Source organism: Tiliqua scincoides, chromosome 3 (genome assembly GCF_035046505.1).
Source record: "Tiliqua scincoides isolate rTilSci1 chromosome 3, rTilSci1.hap2, whole genome shotgun sequence".
NCBI classification, from domain to species: Eukaryota; Metazoa; Chordata; class Lepidosauria; order Squamata; family Scincidae; genus Tiliqua; species Tiliqua scincoides.
This window is the reverse complement of record NC_089823.1, coordinates 183,256,616-183,277,993: the sequence shown is the minus strand read 5'-3', so window position 1 is coordinate 183,277,993 and position 21,378 is coordinate 183,256,616. Positions and strand designations below refer to the sequence as shown.

At 43.1% G+C, this 21,378-nt stretch overlaps 1 protein-coding gene across 3 annotated transcripts in view; it reads left to right on the top strand.

The window, feature by feature from the left end:
• PDCD4 (programmed cell death 4) overlaps positions 1–21,378 on the top strand; it is a 40,552-nt gene that overhangs the window by 436 nt on the left and 18,738 nt on the right. The window contains exons 1-4 of one of the 3 annotated variants that reach the window (XM_066619509.1): positions 11,521–11,602; positions 17,562–17,728; positions 19,191–19,294; positions 21,059–21,352. In XM_066619509.1, the coding sequence (XP_066475606.1) occupies positions 19,252–19,294; positions 21,059–21,352 (337 nt within the window). In that variant the 5' untranslated portion in view covers positions 11,521–11,602; positions 17,562–17,728; positions 19,191–19,251. Of the gene's footprint in view, positions 1–11,520; positions 11,603–17,561; positions 17,729–17,752; positions 17,898–19,190; positions 19,295–21,058; positions 21,353–21,378 lie in introns of those variants that run through there. The other 2 variants (XM_066619510.1, XM_066619511.1) reach the window with 2 other exon arrangements.

The following is a 21,378-nucleotide window of genomic DNA, read 5'->3' as shown; positions in this document are numbered from 1 at the left end:
TGACGCATGTGTATTCCGGGGGGGGGGAAGCCCCCACTGTGTTAAATGGACCTTACTCCCAAGTACGTACTGTGTACGATTGCAACACTGAACGACATGCAGCGCGATCCTATGCATATTTCCTCGGAAGTAAACTCTACCGGTGGACGTGTGCATAGGAATACATGGGCATAAGCCCTCTTCAATTCAGTCCCGCTTACTTCCGAGTAAACTTGCATAGGTGTGCACGCACAGTGGAAGGATTTATTCCTGATCAGCCCAGGAACTGTTGAAAGAAGATTCCTGCAAAGTAAAATGTAGTCAGTTACAGTATATGTCCATCTCCTTATTTGTAACCTTATCAAGGTGATTGCTTTTGTGAGGCTGTTTGTGGGACATTTAGCTTCTATCTCTGCATAGCTTTTCATGCTGCTGTCTGCATTTATGCCTTGCAGGATTCTGGGCAGATGTGGATAAATATGTGATGGCTATCATGTGACTCCCTTTCCATTGCTTCAGCTAGGACCCAGTAGGATTGTGAAGGGGGTGGGGTTCCTTCCTCCCCACCAAGTATGATCTTGGGGTTATGCTCTACCCCTCTACTGCAGCGCTGCCACAATTGGAGACAGGGAGTTGGGTGGTGTGTTTGCAGCTGGCCAGTAAAATTTCTGTTGATGAAGTTTTGTTTGTTTCTGTTGGTGGTCTGATTGGGAAAGAAAGCAAGCCTCTCCCTGCCTGGCTACAGACCCTGTTTTGCCTTTCCCTATAGTTTGTGGTTTGGCTTGCTTGATTGCATCATCTGATGCTTGCCTGGTGTGGAGAAGAGGGGATTTTCTAAAGCTGCATCGCATGGCAGGCAGCAAGGCCTTCTGGACATACAGTTGGTCTTTCTTCTGAGTAAACGTGTAGGATTGCGTGGTCAGGTGGCCTTTCTTTTCTGCCACACTTATGTCTTCTACTGAGTCTGACCATCCATCCACCTCCCTCAATACTGTCCACACAAACTGGTGGCAGCTCTCTGCTGTTTCACATGGCTCTTTCCCCACCCCTGTCTAGTTGCCAGATTGAACCTTGGACCATCTGCAGACTGCGCCTTCTGCAGGCCAGGCATCTGCTCTGCTACTGAGCTATGGTTCTTTCCATACTTTCTGCTGCAATCCTTCTGATTTTTCTGGGCATTCCGTGTACAAATGCTTTTATGCGAATGCCCGAAGTCTACGAGCAAAGGTGGGAGAACTGGAATGTCTGGTGACAAGGGAAAACATTGACATAGTGGGCATAACGGAAACCTGGTGGAATGCGGAGAATCAGTGGGATACCACAATCCCCGGCTATAAACTCTACAGGAGGGACAGGCAGGGGCGTGTTGGAGGTGGGGTGGCCCTTTATGTTAAGGAAGGGATAGAATCCAGCAAAGTAGAGATTGAAGGTGGGTCTGACTCCACTGTAGAATCTCTGTGGGTTAAATTACCAGGCTTGTGCAGCGATGTAATACTGGGGGCGTGCTAACGTCCTCCAGACCAGAAATCGGATGGGGACCTTGAAATGAGGAAACAGATCAGGGAGGTGACAAGGAGGGACAGGGTTGTAATCATGGGGGACTTCAATTATCCTCATATTGACTGGGTCAATTTGTGTTCTGGTCACGATAAGGAAACCGGATTTCTTGACGTGCTAAATGACTGTGGCTTACAGCAGCTAGTCACGGAGCCCACCAGAGGACAGGTGACTCTGGATTTAATATTGTGCGGTATGCAGGACCTGGTTAGAGATGTAAACGTTACTGAGCCATTGGGGAACAGTGATCATGCTGCGATCTGTTTTGACATGGACGTTGGGGGAAGAATACCAGGCAAATCTCTAACAAAAACCCTTGACTTCCGACGGGCAGACTTCCCCCAAATGAGGAGGCTGGTTAGAAGGAGGTTGAAAGGGAGGGTAAAAAGAGTCCAATCTCTCCAGAGTGCATGGAGGCTGCTTAAAACAACAGTAATAGAGGCCCAGCAGAGGTGTATACCGCAAAGAAAGAAGGGTTCCACTAAATCCAGGAGAGTGCCCGCATGGCTAACTAGCCAAGTTAGAGAGGCTGTGAAGGGCAAGGAAGCTTCCTTCCGTAAATGGAAGTCTTGCCCTAATGAGGAGAATAAAAAGGAACATAAACTGTGGCAAAAGAAATGTAAGAAGGTGATACGGGAGGCCAAGCGAGACTATGAGGAACGCATGGCCAGCAACATTAAGGGTAATAATAAAAGCTTCTTCAAATATGTTAGAAGCAGGAAACCCGCCAGAGAAGTGGTTGGCCCTCTGGATGGTGAGGGAGGGAAAGGGGAGATAAAAGGAGACTTAGAGATGGCAGAGAAATTAAATGAGTTCTTTGCATCTGTCTTCACGGCAGAAGACCTCGGGCAGATACCGCTGCCCGAACAGCCCCTCCTGACCGAGGAGTTAAGTCAGATAGAGGTTAAAAGAGAAGATGTTTCAGACCTCATTGATAAATTAAAGATCAATAAGTCACCGGGCCCTGATGGCATCCACCCAAGAGTTATTAAGGAATTGAAGAATGAAGTTGTAGATCTCTTGACTAAAGTATGCAACTTGTCCCTCAAAACGGCCACGGTGCCAGAAGATTGGAGGATAGCAAATGTCACGCCTATTTTTAAAAAGGGAAAGAGGGGGGACCCGGGAAACTATAGGCCGGTCAGCCTAATATCCATACCGGGTAAGATGGTGAAATGCCTCATCAAAGATAGGATCTCAAAACACATAGATGAACAGGCCTTGCTGAGGGAGAGTCAGCATGGCTTCTGTAAGGGTAAGTCTTGCCTCACAAACCTTATAGAATTCTTTGGAAAGGTCAATGGGCATGTGGATTTGGGAGAACCCGTGGACATTATATATCTGGACTTTCAGAAGGCATTTGACATGGTCCCTCACCAAAGGCTACTGAAAAAACTCCACAGTCAGGGAATTAGAGGACAGGTCCTCTCATGGATTGAGAACTGGTTGGAGGCCAGGAAGCAGAGAGTGGGTGTCAATGGGCAATTTTCACAATGGAGAGAGGTGAAAAGCAGTGTGCCCCAAGGATCTGTCCTGGGACCGGTGCTTTTCAACCTTTTCATAAATGACCTGGAGACAGGGTTGAGCAGTGAAGTGGCTAAGTTTGCAGACGACACCAAACTTTTCCGAGTGGTGAAGACCAGAAGTGATTGTGAGGAGCTCCAGAAGGATCTCTCCACACTGGCAGAATGGGCAGCAAAATGGCAGATGTGCTTCAATGTCAGTAAGTGTAAAGTCATGCACATTGGGGCAAAAAATCAAAACTTCAGATATAGGCTGATGGGTTCTGAGCTGTCTGTGACAGATCAGGAGAGAGATCTTGGGGTGGTGGTGGACAGGTTGATGAAAGTGTCGACCCAATGTGCGGCGGCAATAAAGAAGGCCAATTCTATGCTTGGGATCATTAGGAAGGGTATTGAGAACAAAACGGCTAATATTATAATGCCATTGTACAAATCTATGGTAAGGCCACACCTGGAGTATTGTGTCCAGTTCTGGTCGCCGCATCTCAAAAAAGACATAGTGGAAATGGAAAAGGTGCAAAAGAGAGCGACTAAGCTGATTACGGGGCTGGGGCACCTTCCTTATGAGGAGAGGCTACAGCGTTTGGGCCTCTTCAGCCTAGAAAAGAGACGCCTGAGGAGGGACATGATTGAGACATACAAAATTATGCAGGGGATGGACAGAGTGGATAGGGAGATGCTCTTTACACTCTCACATAATACCAGAACCAGGGGACATCCACTAAAATTGAGTGTTGGGCGGGTTAGGACAGACAAAAGAAAATATTTCTTTACTCAGCGTGTGGTCGGTCTGTGGAACTCCTTGCCACAGGATGTGGTGCTGGCGTCTAGCCTAGACGCCTTTAAAAGGGGATTGGACAAGTTTCTGGAGGAAAAATCCATTATGGGGTACAAGCCATGATGTGTATGCGCAACCTCCTGATTTTAGAAATGGGTTATGTCAGAATGCCAGATGCAAGGGAGGGCACCAGGATGAGGTCTCTTGTTATCTGGTGTGCTCCCTGGGGCATTTGGTGGGCTGCTGTGAGATACAGGAAGCCGGACTAGATGGGCCTATGGCCTGATCCAGTGGGGCTGTTCTTATGTTTTTATGTTATTATTTTGGACAGGGAAATGGATGACTTTTCCTCATTTCAAACAACATGGCTTTGTGATCCTTCAAGAACCAGTCATCTAATTTTCAGCATTTTATAATTGCTGAGGTGCTAAATTGCAGCCTGTAATCTTTGACAATTTCATGCAATATGTACTTCAAAGGACACTTTTTGGGGACTGGAGCAGGGGGACATTTAGAGCACTGTTGGTGCAGGTATTTAATATTTACCTTTGCCTCCTCATTTCTACATGGGGCTGTTGATAAAAGCCTGCTCCTTCCACTTCCGTTTGCACATAAATAGAAGTGAGAGTTTTGCAGAGTGATTGGAGTTGTGATTTTAAAACACCACAGATGCTGTAGGGTTTGTGTTGTGTTGGTAGATTTAGAAATGAAACTGGAAGGAGTTGTTTTGTTAGTTGCAGAAATGAAACTGGAAAAGACGTTGTTTTATTACTTTCTCCTAAATTTAGCATGTGGTGCTCAATTGATAATGCCAGCAGTTGAGTTTGTGATATCACTGACCAGGGGCAGGAGGGACCAAGCAAGGTGGGGAGGACTATTGTAGATGTATTGCGTTAAGTATCATATTTTGATCTAGTACTTAGGATTTGAGTAGAGCATAATTACCAAAAAGGTTGAACATTAGTGATTTGGCATGTACCATGTGCCAGTGTGTTTTCAGATGGAAAAATGTATGCATGAATGCTGTAATGATGCAGGAGAACTGATGGGAAGCATGCAAGTACTTCCTATGTACATTTCAATTGTTCTGGATAAGGGTGTCAACTTTTTTCTTGTGGAGCTTTGTGCTTCCACATACAGTATTTATATGAGAGGAAGAAATTCAGTGACTGAAGCTTTTCCTATCATTGCTGTTACTTGCTGGAAAAAGTTGACATGAGGAATTTCTGAAGATGTAGTTGGGGAAGGGCAGAGGAAGTGAAGCTCAGAGACTTCTCCGCTAACACAACCAGTGATGTTGCCCACAGGAGCTCTCAGATGCTGCCTTTAAAATTCTTAGAGGACTTGGAGCACTGAATTTGACTGGAGCCAAACTAAGAAATTTGCCTAGGATTATTTGTTGATTTTGAAGCAGTTGTCTTTCCAGAGACAGTATGTAGCTCATGTTACATTAAGGCTACAATCCTATGCAAATTTACCTAGAATATGTATTACTGAATGCAGTAGGACTTACTTCTGAGTAAACATGCATAGGATAGCGCTCTATAGCTTTGATAATTATCTGGGATATTTTCAAACGCTATTTTTATACATTTGTTTTAAATTATTGCAACCCCCTCTAAAAGTTTGAGGTAAAATAAGCTAGATTTTTAAATGAAGCATAATTTTCAAAATAGGAGTGTCAGGGGAAGAAAACTCTCTAATGAAGGAATGTTGCGTTCATTTGTTTTGTTGCATAGTCACAGAGCCCAATCCTATGCATTTCTACTCAGAAGTAAGTCCCATTATAGTCAATGGGGCTTATTCCTATGTAGGTGTGGATAGGATTGCAGCCACAGTGTGGTGAGGCTATGAGGTGGGGGCTCGTCATGACAAGCTTCTGTATTTCAGAATTTACCATGACACTTCTGGGAATTCTGGCTTGCTATACAGATTTTAAGGCAAAGGAATTCTACCAGTTAGAAGCCCAGTTTCTTGAATGTTTGCAGTTACAAGTTACCAGGAGTGAAGGAATTACGTGTTTTCAAACCAGTACGCATTTTAACATGTTAACATTGTACTTGTGCAGATTCTTAAGCAGACATCATAAGCTTGATGTGCAGTAGAGTCTGACCTTTTAAAAACCTGATGCTGAGAAGATCAACCTTTCTCTTCTTTTATAGCTACCCTCTTAGACCTCTGTTAACTTATGCCAAATTTTCAGATGACCTTGACGCCACTGGTTTTAAAATGCAGAATTTTCATTTAAGCTGAAGTTTATGAAGAGGATGCATTTGCAAAGAGATCAGTACATCCCCTTTCAGAGACATGTTGCAGGCATAGAATGAGACCACAAAACCAGATACCATCTTATCCTTAAAACAGCTCTGAAAAGTGGTAGCCTGGGAGAACTGGTGGAGTATATCAACTTGCCTTGCAGGAAAATGCCAGTAGTAACAATATTTGATGCAAGCAGCATTGAGCCTTCTAATTAGGGTCTGTTGTCTTGCAGTCATCTGCACAGTATGTAATTAAGAGGGAGGTTCAGATTGTACTCTAAGCAAATTAAGCAGGCTGACTGGAAAGTCAGGAAGAGATCTTTTTGGGTGGAGTGAGCTGTCTGTGCACATGCATTCTTGTGCACTGTTTGAGTGAATCCCCTTCAAACTACTTGTGCCAGCCATTTCAGTTCTATTTACTGCACAGTCACTTAGGCCCAAATCCTAACCAACTTTCTGACACTGGCATGGCTGTGCCAATGGGATGTGTGCTGCATCCTGCAGTTGGGTGGCACTCATGGAGGACTCCGCAAAGTAAGGGAATGTTTGTTTCCTGACTTTGGAGCTGCATTGCCCTTATGTCGCTGCTGGCAAGTGGGTTAGGACTGCACCCTGAGCCAGTTTTTCTGTAGTTCTGTCACCAGAGCTGTGGCTTACACATTTTTGCTACAATTCTAAGCATATTTTTGCAGAAGTAAATTGTTCTGAAATCAATGGGATTTATTGCTGATAAACAACAGTTACTCATTGATTTTAATTTAAATAATGGTGAGTTTGTGGATTGCAGATGTCAGTCATGCCTTTTGGAGCTAGAGGGAGCTGTCTCAAGTCAGGCCTCATGTCAAGAGCAGTTGTCTGTAGAACCCCAGACTTTTACAGGTTTAATTGTTTGGCCTGCCACCAAATCTCAGAAGCAGTAAACACTGCTTTGGGGCAGGAGAAAGAAGGAATGAAATCCCATGAGAAGGTTCATGTTTAAAGAGTCAGTGCAACAATTTGTGCTTGGATTGCAATACAGTTTAGTGTATGATGCAATATGGCTTAGACCAGTGTTTCTCAAACTGTGGGTCAGGACCCACTGGGTGGCCAATTTCAGGTGGGTCCCCATTCATTTCAATATTTTATTTTTAATTTATTAGACTTGATGCTACCATGGTATGTGACTGCATTTGGGGAAATGTTACAAACCTGTACTTTTAAGAAGCTACTATGTATATGTTTTTTCCAATGATAATCAATTGGGTTTACTCCTGGGTAAGTGTGGATAGGATTGCAGCCTAGGATTGTTAAAAATTTTTCCTGCTTGATGATGTCACTTCCGGTGGGTCCTGTCAGCTTGTCATTCTAAAAAGTGGGTCCCAGTGCTAAAATGTTTGAGAACTACTGGCGTAGACACTGCTGTGCCACAACATCTAATCTACCCACATACCTGATTTGTACCAATGTTAAGCACAAAATAATCTGTCTTCCGTTTAAGACAAAAGTCAAACAAAACTTTTTCTTTATGAGCATTTGGTTGGGTTTGTGTGTGCAAAAAATGGAATAAGTTGCTAGTATGGGCATATGAAATCACCACTGATAGTGTGATAAACTGTATGTACAGCAATTCTGTGAGCTCTTTCTGAGACAGAAAGTTTCAGATTCTTTTCCATAATCAATTGTCCTTGCTAAACACCAATGGGCAGCCCAATCCTAACCTGTTCTGGCGCAGCCAGGCCACATGGCCTGTGCTATACCCAGCTCAGATTAGGAGGCAACAGACTGTTTCCTTGGGGTGTGTGGATATTTTTTGAGGAACACCCCAGCCTGCCCTATGGGGCTTATCTGATCTCTGCCAGCTGTATAGCTGGTGGAAGGCCGAGTGGCCCTGTGTAAGGTTTCCTGGCCTGAGAGGTAGGATATGGCAGAGGAGGCCTTCACTGATCCCGCTCTCTCCCAGGCCCCATTTGCCCCCATTCTGCCCTCCCCCGCCCAGAAATTCCCACTTCTCACCTTTGGAACACCCTCCAGCCACCCTGCTCATGTCTGCACCAGCAGCCCTGGGTCTGAACACAATGCTCACTGGGTGTCACAACATGTCTTACTGCACATTTGCAACACCTTCTACTGGCACAGGGACCACTTTACCGGTGGAGTTCTATGTTAGGACTGGAATATCAATCTGGGTTTCTTTGTTTGGTTTTTATTTGCTTCAGTGATAGCTAAGGAAACTGTTACTGGATTTCTAAAATGCCTGTACAGTACTTCTGAAAAGGAGGTTCCTGTGTGAGATGGAGAAAAGGGTCAGATGTATGGTTGGGAGGAATGCTATAGGCTGTGGAAATGGATTGCTTCCTTTGTATGAGTCTCAGCCTCCTACTTATTTCTGTAGCAAGTACTTCTCAGTAATAAAAATTATGCTTAATATAATTGATGTCTTACACAATAAAAGATTATGCAAATGCTTATAAAATTAGCTTGTACCTCGGTAAATAATTAGTAGCTGAGCTTACAAAAACTAGTACCAATAAAATCCTGTTAGTTCTCAGGATGCCATAACACTTGTTATATGTTTCATTAATTAAGATGTAGCATTAGACTATTTGGTTTTTTTATAGAGCGTGAAATATTTTGGCAAGGAAAGATGAGATGTGGAGAAAGGCAGCAAATAGCGAGTTTGAAGCTATGAAGTTTCAAACTTTTCTTTGAAGCGCTTGACAACTTGTTTTCTAAGTTTTCTGTATTTAAAAAATGCTGCTGTTGTGATGGGTTAAAGCAAGCAAAACCAAAATTGACTGCTGTGCAAATGCACACACAGCTAAACATTGCCAGGTGAACAATCACCAATGTCATGATCAGCTGAAATATTTCAGAAAATACCATCTCTGGTTTTGACCAGATTGACTGGATTAGAGCAAGTACAAACCTACATTTAAGAATACATTTTGAAGTATTTAACAAGAATTAAACTTTATGGATATGTTGACCCAGTCAGAGTTGTTAAAGTATGGCAAAATTAACATATGGGGTGTTTTTTGCTACACATCTTACAGATTTTTTCCCCCCAAGCAATCTTTTTCGTCGTATTTCCTGGCATTCCCATCTTTACAGGTGTCGGGCAGATATCACTACCATGACCAGCACTTCTGTTCCTGGCTAATTACTTTCAGCAATCAAACTAAATGAACAAGTTATAATGATTGCTACTGTGTGATATTCTAGTGCAGTAACTTTTCTTTAAGTATATGATCTCCAAGAATTTGGACCAGAATCTTTGTTACAGTGAATTATTATTATTATGCATTGGTGCCAGAATAACATGTTGGTTACACATTAGGTGGTGGTGGTTGATCCTTTTAGAATATGTTTCTTGCTTTTGGTGAGCTATTTCTGCTGAATTTTGGACAGTGTATCATTGCTTGTGATTTAGGGCCCAATCCTATACAACTTTCCAGCTCCAGTATAGCCACAGTGCAGCTTCATGGTAAGGGAATACATGTTCCCATACCTTGAGAAGGCCCAGTGACTCCCCTTCCACTGTAGGATACAGCACATACCCCACTGGCACCACTGCAGCAGCTCAGAAAAATTGGATAGGATTGGACCCTTAGGGCCTGATTCTATCCAATTTTCCAGTGCTGGTGCTGCTGTGCCAATGGGGTATGCACTGCTTCCTGTGTTGGGGAGGCAGTCACAGAGGCTTCCTCAAGGTATAAGAACTTTTGTTCCCTTACTGTGGGGCTGCATTGCAGTTGCACAGTGCTGGAAAGTTGGATAGGATTGGACCCTTAGTTCCTTTGATTTTTAAACAGCAAACCAAAAATGCTATCTCAACTGCAGATGCACCCAGATGCAATCTGAAAGGAGTAAAGTGATCGGTAAAACTACTTTGTTGTAGCTGTTTGGGACTTCTGCATGGAAATAAGCATACTCCACTGACATAATTCATTCTAAATGTCTGTGGCTGCAACCCTGTACACACTTTTCTAGGAGTAAGTTCCATTGAATTCAGTGAGTTACTTCTGAGTGGATATGCATAGGATTGTACTGTGAGTCGTGAAGTGAGGTTGGCAGTTTTTTATGGACAGAAAATCAACAACAGCTATGTGGTAGGCAGAAATTTAAGCAATTGCATCATACCATCATAATATTTCTGCATTAGAAAAGGCTTCACTGCATGAGTTTCCATTTGTCAGGCTGTTGTGAAAGATACTGATTAATGCAGTGATTATCAAACTGTGGGTCAGGACCCACTAGGTGGGTCCCAATTTGTTTCAATATTTTATTTTTCATAGACTTGATGCTCCGATGTTATGGGACTGCATTTGGGGAAATGTGACAGATCTGTATTTTGAGCAGGTTACTATATATATGCTTTCAACAATGATACTAAATGGGACTTACTCCTGGGTAAGTGCAGGGAAGGATTACAGACTAGGATTGTTAAAAATTTTCCTGCTTGATGATGTCACTTCCAGTCATGACATCACTTTGGGTGGGTCCTGACAGATTCTCATTCTGAAAAGTGGGTTCTGGTGCTAAAAGTGTGAGAACCACTGGGTTTTAAAAGGACCTCTTAAGTGCAGATCTGTGCATTCTCAACCTGCATGTCAAATCCCACTCAATTTGCACGTTTGGTGGAAGGTTTGAACAATCCAAGAATGCGAATGGGTTGATCTTCAATCTGTGGGCTGCATTTCAATCTGGTAGCTTTCTGGAAGGGCTGCTGGCGCTAGTGCAACAGACAGTAGGAAAAGTGAATGGTTGGGGCAGTGATCTCAACCTTTTTTGTTGCAGGGCACACTGACAAGGCACTAAAATTGTCATGGCACACCATCAGGTTTTTGACAAGTGACAAGGCCCACCCTGCTGTTGGTGGGGGGCTCACATCCCCCCAATGACTCTACTAATAAATGACCCTCCCCCAAACTCCTGCAGACCATTCATGGCACACCAGTTGAAAATGGCTGGGTTAGGGAGCCAAAGAAGAGGAAACTCTTGTACAGACCCAGCACTTCAAGGCAGACTGAGAGCTCAATCCGAGGCAGGTCTACTTAGAAGTAAGTCCCATCACAGTCAGTGGGGCTTCCTCCCAGGTAAAGTGTGGACAGGATTGTGGCCTGAGCAGATTCCAGGCCCTGTGAGCACCAGCTCTTCCCCTCTCCCTCGTTCTCTGAACAGTGGTACGTGCTGCTTCCCCCGTGTGCCAGCTACTTGGTTTCGCCCAGCTCTGGCCTCTTCCCGCCCCCCTATGTGGTTTGTCGTCCCCCTCCTTGTTTTGAACATTTGCGCCCCGCCCCCTCGGCTCGCCGTCTGCTCTCCTTTCCCATTGGCCGCGGCGTGCAGGCCCCGGCCCGGGCTGGCCAATGGGGCGCGGCGGCTCGCGGCCGTGTTGCCGGGCAGAACAAAAACAAACACAAACGGGGGAAAAGCCGGCGGTGGCGGTGGCGGTGGAGGAGGAGGCGGCGGCGGCGGCTGAGGGGGAGCGGAGCGGCCGCGTGGGGGCAGCTCCGGGGCCGCCGCCTACGGTAATGCCACACCCCTCCCCCCGCGGGACAAGCGAGCCCCTCCGCCCCTGAGGCGAGCGCTGGCTGAGCCGGGGGTGGGGCTCTTCCCGCCCACCTGAGAACGGTGGTGTGGGAGGGGCGCGAGGCTGCTGCTCGGCTCCCACAGGGCCTCCCTCGCACAAGCGCTCGCGCAGCCGAGACCCTCTCGCCTCTCTCTGAGGGGAGGGGGAAGCGCGCGCACCCGCCCCGCCCCCACTCCACATGCTCCTGAGGCGTGACCGCCACAGACAGCTGTTCAAAGGCATTTAAAGGGCAGGGCCTCCCTGGAGGCCTTCGATCTCAGCGGCAGGTCCTGGTGACCTTGGGACTCGCCCTGCCGGAGGCGAGGGTACTGCCTGCTGGCAGGTGTGCCCCTGCACAGCCGCTCTCCTGCAGACGGAGCAGGCACCCTCCTCTTCTAGGTCCCACCACTTTTTAGCCTCCTGTCCCAGAAAAGAACTCACATTCATTGACTGACTTACAAAATGTATCCCCACTTTCTCTCCCTGTGGGACAGGCAGCGCCGTCCTTTTCCTTGTGCGCAGGCAGTGCATGGCCTTCTTCTAATCAATAAATTAATCTTGCACTCAATACATTATATGCAATATAGTTTTAAATGTAATAATTTAAGTAATAAATTTAATAAGTAGTATAGTGTTTCCATATATGTGAAATCAACACACAAGCGTTTTTATCTTTTATTTTATCGTGTCCTACGTTTTCTGGGGATGCCCTACATTTTTGGGGTGCCTCGTCTTCTTTTGCGGTTATGACATCTGGTCACCCTGCTGTGGTGGCACTTTTCAGAAGCGGCAGCCACACGCGCTAGGTGGTCCTAGGAAACGTGGTACTTGTAGTAAAAGAAAAAAATGTCATGTTTTAGGCCGTGCTGAGTTCATGCCATCGGCTGACCTGCCGTCACAGGCTGTGGTAACCTAGAAAGGTCCTTCTCCTGCCCCAAGTAGTCTTTCATACTGTTCCAGAGAATCTGAGGTTCCATGTAAATGTACCTGGGATTTTTTCAGTGAGAGGATCAGTCATGAGAAGCAGGTCTCCTTAAAATGCAGCTTAGCTACCACTGCCTCTGTGATGCAAAAAATCAGATTCTCAATAAAGCAGGGGTGTTCGGTGCACTGTGTACAGCGTGCTCCAGAATCCTCTGCAACATGCAGGGTGTTCTGCAGCGGGTAAGTCTATGGAGAAAGGATTCACTGAAGTTTGAAAACCACTTTTCTGTTTACCAATATAGTGCAGATTGCTTCCTTTTCCTGTCTGAACAAGAATTTCCCATGTGACTGGTTCTGCAGTTATATAGTATTCTGTATTTATATTATGTTCTATGGAAATGTATTCAGTTGCAGCATTCCCTCAGCTACATTGAGTATCCCACCTCAGCTACACTTGATCCTCTCAGCCTGCCCTGTGGGGATCTGTGTAAGGGTTGGTAATGGTGGATCCTGAAGACTTACCAGCTGTTTTGGTAGAAGGGCTCTATTTCTCCAAAATACTATAAAACACATCTTTTTGCTGCTAAAAGCTAGTTTCTCAGAAATTTTTCTTCTAATTTGGTTTAGCACAGGATATTTCCTGCTGTGAAATTATACCACAACACAAACATTGCAAACCTATGATGTTTCCTTAGAAGTCTCACTGAGTTCATTGAAATTTATTCCCATATATGTGTGCATGGAAATGTAGACTCATTTACTTACTTGATGCTTAGGAGGGACTTGATGTAGTTGGAGGATGTAGTTGGAAGTGTCTTCTGAAGAATGGGAGCATTTCCTCGCTTCGTAGCATTCTCTTAGCATTGTCTGTGGGAGGCTTGTATTATGCTTTATTACCCCAGGTTGAGGTATCGGAAGTAGGGGTTCAGTTGACTTGGGTTTGCTTATTTTAAAGCATATGTGAGTGATGGATGTCTGCTGAATCTTACTTTGAAATTCCCTTGAGGTTTGCAAGAAATTGCCTGGTTTCCGAATAGACCTATCTAAGGAGAGTTTAACATCAGCATGCAGTTTCTTGAAAACATAATTCTCAATAATTAATAATAATTAATAATAATTAATAATAATTAATTCAATTAATAAGAGAGGTGTTAAGACCATATTAATCTTGTATCCAATATTTAGTATGGATTACATTTCTACAGTTATTGGTATGGATTATGTTTGTTTGCTGTTCAGTATAAACTGACTCTGTTTGGGTGAGGCAGGTTGGTACCAGCAGCTTTCACGATATTTCATAACTTCAGAACTCTCTATTTGTTCCTGAAGAGGAGAGCAAAGTGCCATTGAATCATAATCGAAATGTCTCCTGAGCCACCATTTCCTTTTTTACTTAAAGGTCTAGCAGGAGATGAAACTTGAAAAAACCAACTAACCGTACAACCACTTCCTTTTTGTTGTTTTATTTTTAAAGTGTATGTTAAATACAGGTAACCATCTGTTGGAGTCAGATTTTCTTTAATAAACACTTAAGGTTTCCACATATTGTTTAGTTCTAGAGAACATGAGAACATGATGGCCCCTGGAGTGATTGCAAAATGGCAATCATGAACTTGAGGCTTGATTACTTTCATCAGAGGCTTGATTACTTTCCCTGTTCTTGTAGCCTCAGGCTTGTTCTTGCAGCGAAAACAGGAGGGTTTAGCAAGCCCTAAGTAAGCAAGGTCTGCAACATGTCAGGCGTGTCTGATTGCAGCCTGGGAGTCCTTGTGATGTGTTCTTTTGCCCAGTAGTTGTTGCTGGACATTTAAGTGAGGTGACTGTGGTTACCTAAGATTGAATTTTATTTTGTTCCTACCCTGATCCATTCCTTTCACCATTATGTCACAATTGATTTGTTTGTGCTGCAACTTATTGGACCTCACACATGCATACTGTTATTTTGAAGAACTTGAGCTACATTTGTGTCTGACTGTACACTTGAGTTAGAAGTTATTTGTGTGTTTTCAGAGCAGTGAGTTAGTCTGGCACAGGGCTTCCTCCAAGGCTTCATAATTATTTTTCTTTACTGCCCTGAGATATGTGGGGAGGACTGTGTTTTGCTTATCATTCTCCTCTGTTGTTATATAAAAATTAATATTCATGAAACAATAAATGTGAACAAGGAATGACAGTAGTGACAGTGACAATTCTCTCCTTTCAATAGAGGAACCTAGGTGTATTGTTTAACCTTTTGTACAATGGAAAGTGACCAAAGATAGTAGAAAGGAGGACAAGGAAAGTGCCTCATTTGTCAATCCTGATAGCTGAGTATTAAATGTCTGCTTCTTATGGTTGTATTTCATCTTTCCTCCAAAGATTTTAGTGATGCTGTGGTGATTTAGCTCCCTTTCTCCAATATGCTTTCCTTAAATAATTTCCATCATAATTATTTTGCTTTTATGTTTATCTGCTTGTATTTTTGTGACAATCCACACTTGTGCGCTTCCAAAGCTCAAGCCATTTTCCAAGCCTGCTTGTTTTCTTCTTTTCTCCTCGTGTAATCCAATGCTCCCACACCGTTTAAGTTGTGTTTATACGCCTGTGGTTAGTTGAACTTGACCAGGGCCGCCTCCCTCATCCTTCTTGATGTTTGGCTACATACTGCCGTAACCCCCCTTTGACTGTCTCTCTCTCTCTGCCTGTCTTTGCCATCATGATGGCAGGGGAGTCTGCTAGTTGTGGCCCTGGCATAGAGACAGATCAGAGGAAAGGAGGGACGTACTGGCTTTTGGGTTTTCTTCTGTCACCACCCCAGATCACCGCAAATGATTGTGGTGTGACAACCTTGGTGATGGATTAGCCTGAGGGCATTGTGACAGCCTTGAGTGATGGATTAACTGAGGACCAAACTGGAAACCACAGCATTGATTTTGTGCAGTTAAATATGAAAGGGGGTGGGTAACGCTAGTTTAATGCAAAGGTTAGAATTCCACCCTATTGCTTACCTCAATGCAGTCCCTCTTTACAAGCATTTGTTTAATCAACCAGAGTCACTTCCAGTGTTGGAGACAGACTGTAAGAAAAGTTCCTAGAGAGTGAAGAGAAGAGAGATAAGTTGCAGGTGGGGAGCACTTTCCATACTTTTGCTTTTAAAATTGAACCTCTCTTTTTATTGGATTGAGGCAGTTTTGCATTTAAACCCATGGAGCTGCTGGCACCCTCACGCTAGTTTGAGTCTTGCTCTTCCTTTTTCAGAGTGGTGAATTGCACAAAAAGTTTCCAGTGACATCTCTATAGAGTCCCAGGTTTTTCCAGTTAGAAAATGGAACATTTGATATTTTTGTATCAAACTGAAATAGTATTGACAAGCCATTGGTGTCAGGTCCCACTTTGATTTGCTTGTAAGCTACATAGATCCCATGACTCACTAGTAGATCCAGACTCACTGTTTGGGAATCCTATATTGTTGTTTCCTATAGGCTTAGGTTCACTCTTTTCGCCTATTTGACACTTTTCAGCTCAGTAATGTATTTCCTATGCTATTCTAGTATCAAATGTATAAATTAATAGTTTATTTTCTTCATTGTGATGATGTCAAAACTTTTAAGCACCTTGGATTTATACTGATGGAATCATTGGCTCATATTAAAACAAATCTGTAATGCAGTAGGAGGACAACTGAACCATCTGCCTTGCAGAAAGAATCGACTTACTCTCTGTATTGCTTACTTATGTTAATTCGATTGCTAATTAAAACAAAATAAGCATTGTAAAAATAAACTTTTAAATTAGCAACTGGAGCTTTTAGAGTCACCCACTTTCAGTGAGGCTGAAGGATAAACACACGCGTGTATTCCTTGCTTAGTGCTGAGACCTTTTAATTGAAACACATGATTAATATTTCAGTCTTCTACCAAAGGATTGTAGGTAGTTTTGTTTTTTTAAAATTTTCCAGTGTAGCTTGCTGTTCAGACACGGTTTATTCCAAGGCTACATAAATATATTTTACCAGTAGCTGAAGCTTTGCACCAATAACACAGGCCTACAAAATTGAGGGTCAGAAAAGTTCTTCCCAAACTTTATGGTGGTTTGATATGAATTTGGGGTGCCGATTCCAAAAATGGCATCCGTTTTGCCCTCTTGCGTCTAGTTTTGGAGATATAGTATAGCCTCATTAGTGAATGGTTCAAGCAGCTTCTTCATGAGGAAGCCATGGTGTAGGATTCTTCATGAGGAAGCTGCTTGAACCATTCACTAAAGAGGCTATGCCGTGTCTCCAAAACTAGACATGATAGGGCAAAATGGATGTCATTTTTGGAATTGGCACCCCAAATATACCCAGGAATTGTGTAACATTTAAGGAAGCGAAATGTGTGTTGGCCTGCATAATATTAAAAAGTGGTAAGTCACATTTTAAACAAAATATTTTATTTTAGTACTGTATTTCAGAAGGTAATTGAACTCTGTTATCAGATATTAGAGATTTAATTGTATTTAAGTAGTTGTATTTTGACTGGGGTGGCCAAACCTTAACTTTAACAATTATGCAGAAGAGGGAACTTCTGCAGGTGCAGTGCGTTATTTCACAGATAACACCCAAAGGTTGACCACCCCTGATTTAGACTATATATATGTATTTTGAGAGTATGAATCGTTATTACCAAAAGTTTTCATATATGAGTTTTTAACAAAAAGTTCATAAAGCAGTTTGCATAGCAAAACTAAAAGAAAAATGTGATCACTCTAACTGCATAGGCTTTAGAGCTTTTGTTTTGCAGGAACTCAAAGTATAAATACATTCCTGATGCCACAATCTAAGATAGAGGGTTTTAGTCTATTGCAATCAACCCTTTCAAATCTTGAGAGAAAACCAAGTAGCATGGCGAAGTGTCTCCATATTTTAAAAATGATCTGTAAAAGTTTATAAAATATATAGTAAGTCCTAAAACCCGTGTTGCATTATTTCATACTGTTTTATATGTGTGTGTTGTGTTTTCCTTTTGGATTTGTAGGACAGTGGATGCATGTAATGGAATACTCTACCAAAAGGAAAGGAATTAAACTCACAAACTTGTCAATCAATTCAGCATCTACTGTGTTTTGAAAGAGAGTGAGAGAACTCTTCTAGCGAAAGTAAAGTGCATCTCAACATTGCATAACACCTGAATGATTGGCTGAGGTATTGCTGAAAAGCTATTTGCTGTGAGGTGTGATGTGAGAGATCTGATGTCATAATCTGACACTCAACAGTGCATGGTGTTGGCTGGATGAAAGGTGGGGGAAGAAGAAAGTACATGCAATAGACACTGGCTGGGAACACTAATGAATACTTAATGAAAGCCACAAAGGTAAAATTTGCATTGCATAGTATATGCTTGTCACACAGTATATGTTACACAGTATATGAGTTGTCTACTGCCACCAAGGGGAAAGTATTGTAGTCACACTTTCTAAAACAAATGTCATTAAAAATAAGGAATGTAGATGGCCACCCCTCTTAAAAGTGGTGCTTTTGCAATCCTGGACTGAAATTAAAAGACAACAAAAGGAATTCTTGACAGTTATCTGCTTTTAGAATAAAAGTTTGAATAAAAGTAATCTAGCTTTTTGTTGATCTGTAAAATATGTTGACCGGGTAGATAATACAAATGCAGGACAAACAAAAATAAAAAATCCAGACTCTATGTCAATAAAGCACTAAGGGAGCAATACAATGTGCCTTGGGCTGATGCAAGTCATTTGCACTGGCCCAGGAGGGTCCCAAACTTGCCATAAGGCACATTTGCGCCTCCTTACGAGGAGCTGCGTCAGCGCATCTAGTTGCGCTGAGACATGGAGGCCAAGTCCAGCCTCCATGGCGGTTTCCCTGCTGAGTCTTGCGTCAGCCTGTCTGAGCCGACACAAGAGGACAAGGTAGGCAGGAGGGAGGTATTCCTGGGTGGGGAGATGGTGGGCAGTGGGCTGCTCCGGGGGCCGGCGGGCAGGGAGTGAGAAGTGGGGCTGGGATCTGACAATTATGCCAGATCCCAACCCCTGTTCCCAGGGAGCAACTTCAAGCTGCTCCGCTCTCCTTGGACTTGCGCCACCTCCAGAGGTGGCCAAGTCCAAGGAGATCCATAGGGGCCAGCAACCCTTACCCGGAGGTAAGGGGAAATGTTTCACCTCTGACTGAGCTGCTTCTGGCCACTATCCTGCGCTGGATACAGAGCAAGCCTCCTGGCTTGCCTGTTTCAGTGCAGGTTAGGATTGCGCCCTATGTGGATTTAGCACTAAATACATACTTAATAGCGATGGTAAAGTTCACAGTGTAACTCATTTCTATTCTATGTAAGTACACATACGTGTACTTTTATGAGAATGAAAGAAATATGGAGGTGTTAGCATCCTAACCTTAGCAAGATGGTAGACTATAAAACAAAACAACAATAGGTTTTTTAGGAATGGGAATGATTGTTGCTTTTTTCTGACTGAATTTTAATAGAATAAAATTGAGAAAATTTGTGTATGGTGAATGTTGACTGGTCTTATCCGCTACAGTTCTGTCAGAGACGTTTTCTAACTGCAGAATTAAGGTTTCTGCTAAGTTTTTATAGTTGATGTAAATGTTCTAAATAGTTATTAACTTTTTGTTTGGTATTCAGATCTGAAAAAAAATCAAATTGTCATCTGTGTTCAGTTCAGTTGAAATTGTGTTGAACAGCTATGGAAATGGAAAATGAGCAGACTGAAAACGTCCATTCTACAGGTGAGAAATGTCACATTTTCATTAAAACAGGACAGAGGGCTATAGCATTTCCAGTCAATTCAGAGGTATTCCACACATATGTGAGCAGTTTTCAAACATTGTAACTCCTGTGTGGGAGCTTTTATTGTCTGGATATCATGAGCTTTCCTAAGCAAGAGCTAGCCCTATCAGGTACACCAAGGGGATTGAGACAATAGAGATGATTACCCACAGCTGGAAGACCAATTTAACAAACTGAGAGCTAAAAATTACAAAACTGATTACTTGGAGCACTAACTGTGAGTGTAGTATAACACCATAGGAGATACAGCTTAGCTTTTTGTAGTGAGAAGACTCCCTAATCTTTAAGTCCTGAGAAGTGCCATTGACTTTGTTAATGACGCTACAGGCATGGCCCATATCTGCGGGGCTTCCGTTCTTGAACCCCCTGCGGATACCTGAATCGGCGGTTACAGGGAGGATGCCCCCCCCACACCCTCATGAACTGGCCTTCATAATGCCTTTTAAGGACATAAAAGCATCACTTTCGGTTTTTATCAAAAACCAGAAGTTATTTTTATTCACTTATTTTGAGCCCAGCAGAGGCTGCAGGTAGACGCACGCTGCCTCTGCCAGGCTCAGAAGACCCTCCAGAGGCAAGGGGAGCTGTGCTCCCCTTGCCTTTGGAAGAGACACATGGGGGCCCTTACACCCGATCTGTGGTTAACTGAAACTGCGAATGTGGGGGGCCCCCGGCATTTGGTTTTTCAGTTCCAGAATATCCTGTTTCAAGTGCATGTATCGCATTGTTCCATCCTCCTGTTGGATTGTATTCTGGTGTTGGTCAAAAGTAGACAAAGAGTAACTACCATAGACCTGATAGAATATGCAACATTTTTGCATATGATTTGTATTTAAATGGTAGTTGTGTGCGCGCAACAAAACCTTAAAATACTAAACATAGTCATTTTAGCCATACAATGAAACAAAGTGCTAATAAATATTTGGAAGAAGATAATGTGACAAAAGTATACTGATGTGGGCAGGGCTTCCCAGCACAAACTGCAGTTCCACTGTAACCATATTACCATGGTCGCTTTTGTCAGCTGTCTCACGTCTACTCCTTAGTCCTTGTCTTCCACACCCATTAGCTTATGCCACATTTGCAAGTGAGATACAATTAATCCTCTTAATACGTATATGAATTTGCCACATGTAAATTCATGTATCCTTGAGAGGTAGAATTGCTACCTACCTTGTGTTTCCTGTGATGCTGTTTTAGGCTATCCACAATATAAATACCTGCAGCCTTCTAAAGGGCTCTGTTGGCTTCCTAAAGGCTATAGAGGCATTCAAAATGGTGCCTACAACTAGCACGGAGCCCTTTGAAATGCCTGTGAGTACCGTGCTGGTTGTGGGCACCATTTTGAAAATCTGTGCTGCTTTTGGAAGGTCTATGTTGGCTTCCTTAGGGCAGCAGGCACATTCAAAATGGTGCCCACAACTAGTGCTTAGCCTTTGAAGTGGCTAGGGGAAGCAGAAGCCCTATAGGTAAGGTACTCCTGCACATAATCATTGGTTTGTTATGTGTGAATTTGCTATCTGCTTAGGTTTCCAGATCCTAACTTTAGTAGATAGGGAGAACTGACTGTAAATGAATTAAATCTTCTAGCATCTAGGTATGCATCTAGTTTAGTTTGAAATTTGTGTCATTTTCAAAATAACTTCTTTAATGAGAAGCTTAACTTTTCTGTATCTGTTTTGTTTTGTTTTTTTGTGGGCTAGATAATCTCAGTGATACTCCATTTTCTGGTGATGAAGAAAATGGAGGAACCGAAGAAATAAAAACTGAAATCAATGGTAACTGGACTCCTGCAACATCAATTAATGAAGCTAAAATCAATGCCAGAGCAAAGAGGAGGCTGAGAAAAAATTCCTCTAGGGACTCTGGAAGAGGAGACTCTGTGAGTGACAATGGAGAGGCACAGAAAAGTGGAGTCACTGTACCAACAAGTCCAAAGGGAAAGTATCTGGATAGACGATCTCGTTCAGGAAAGGGAAGGGGCTTACCAAAGAAAGGTTTGTGAATTTTGAATGAAAAAACA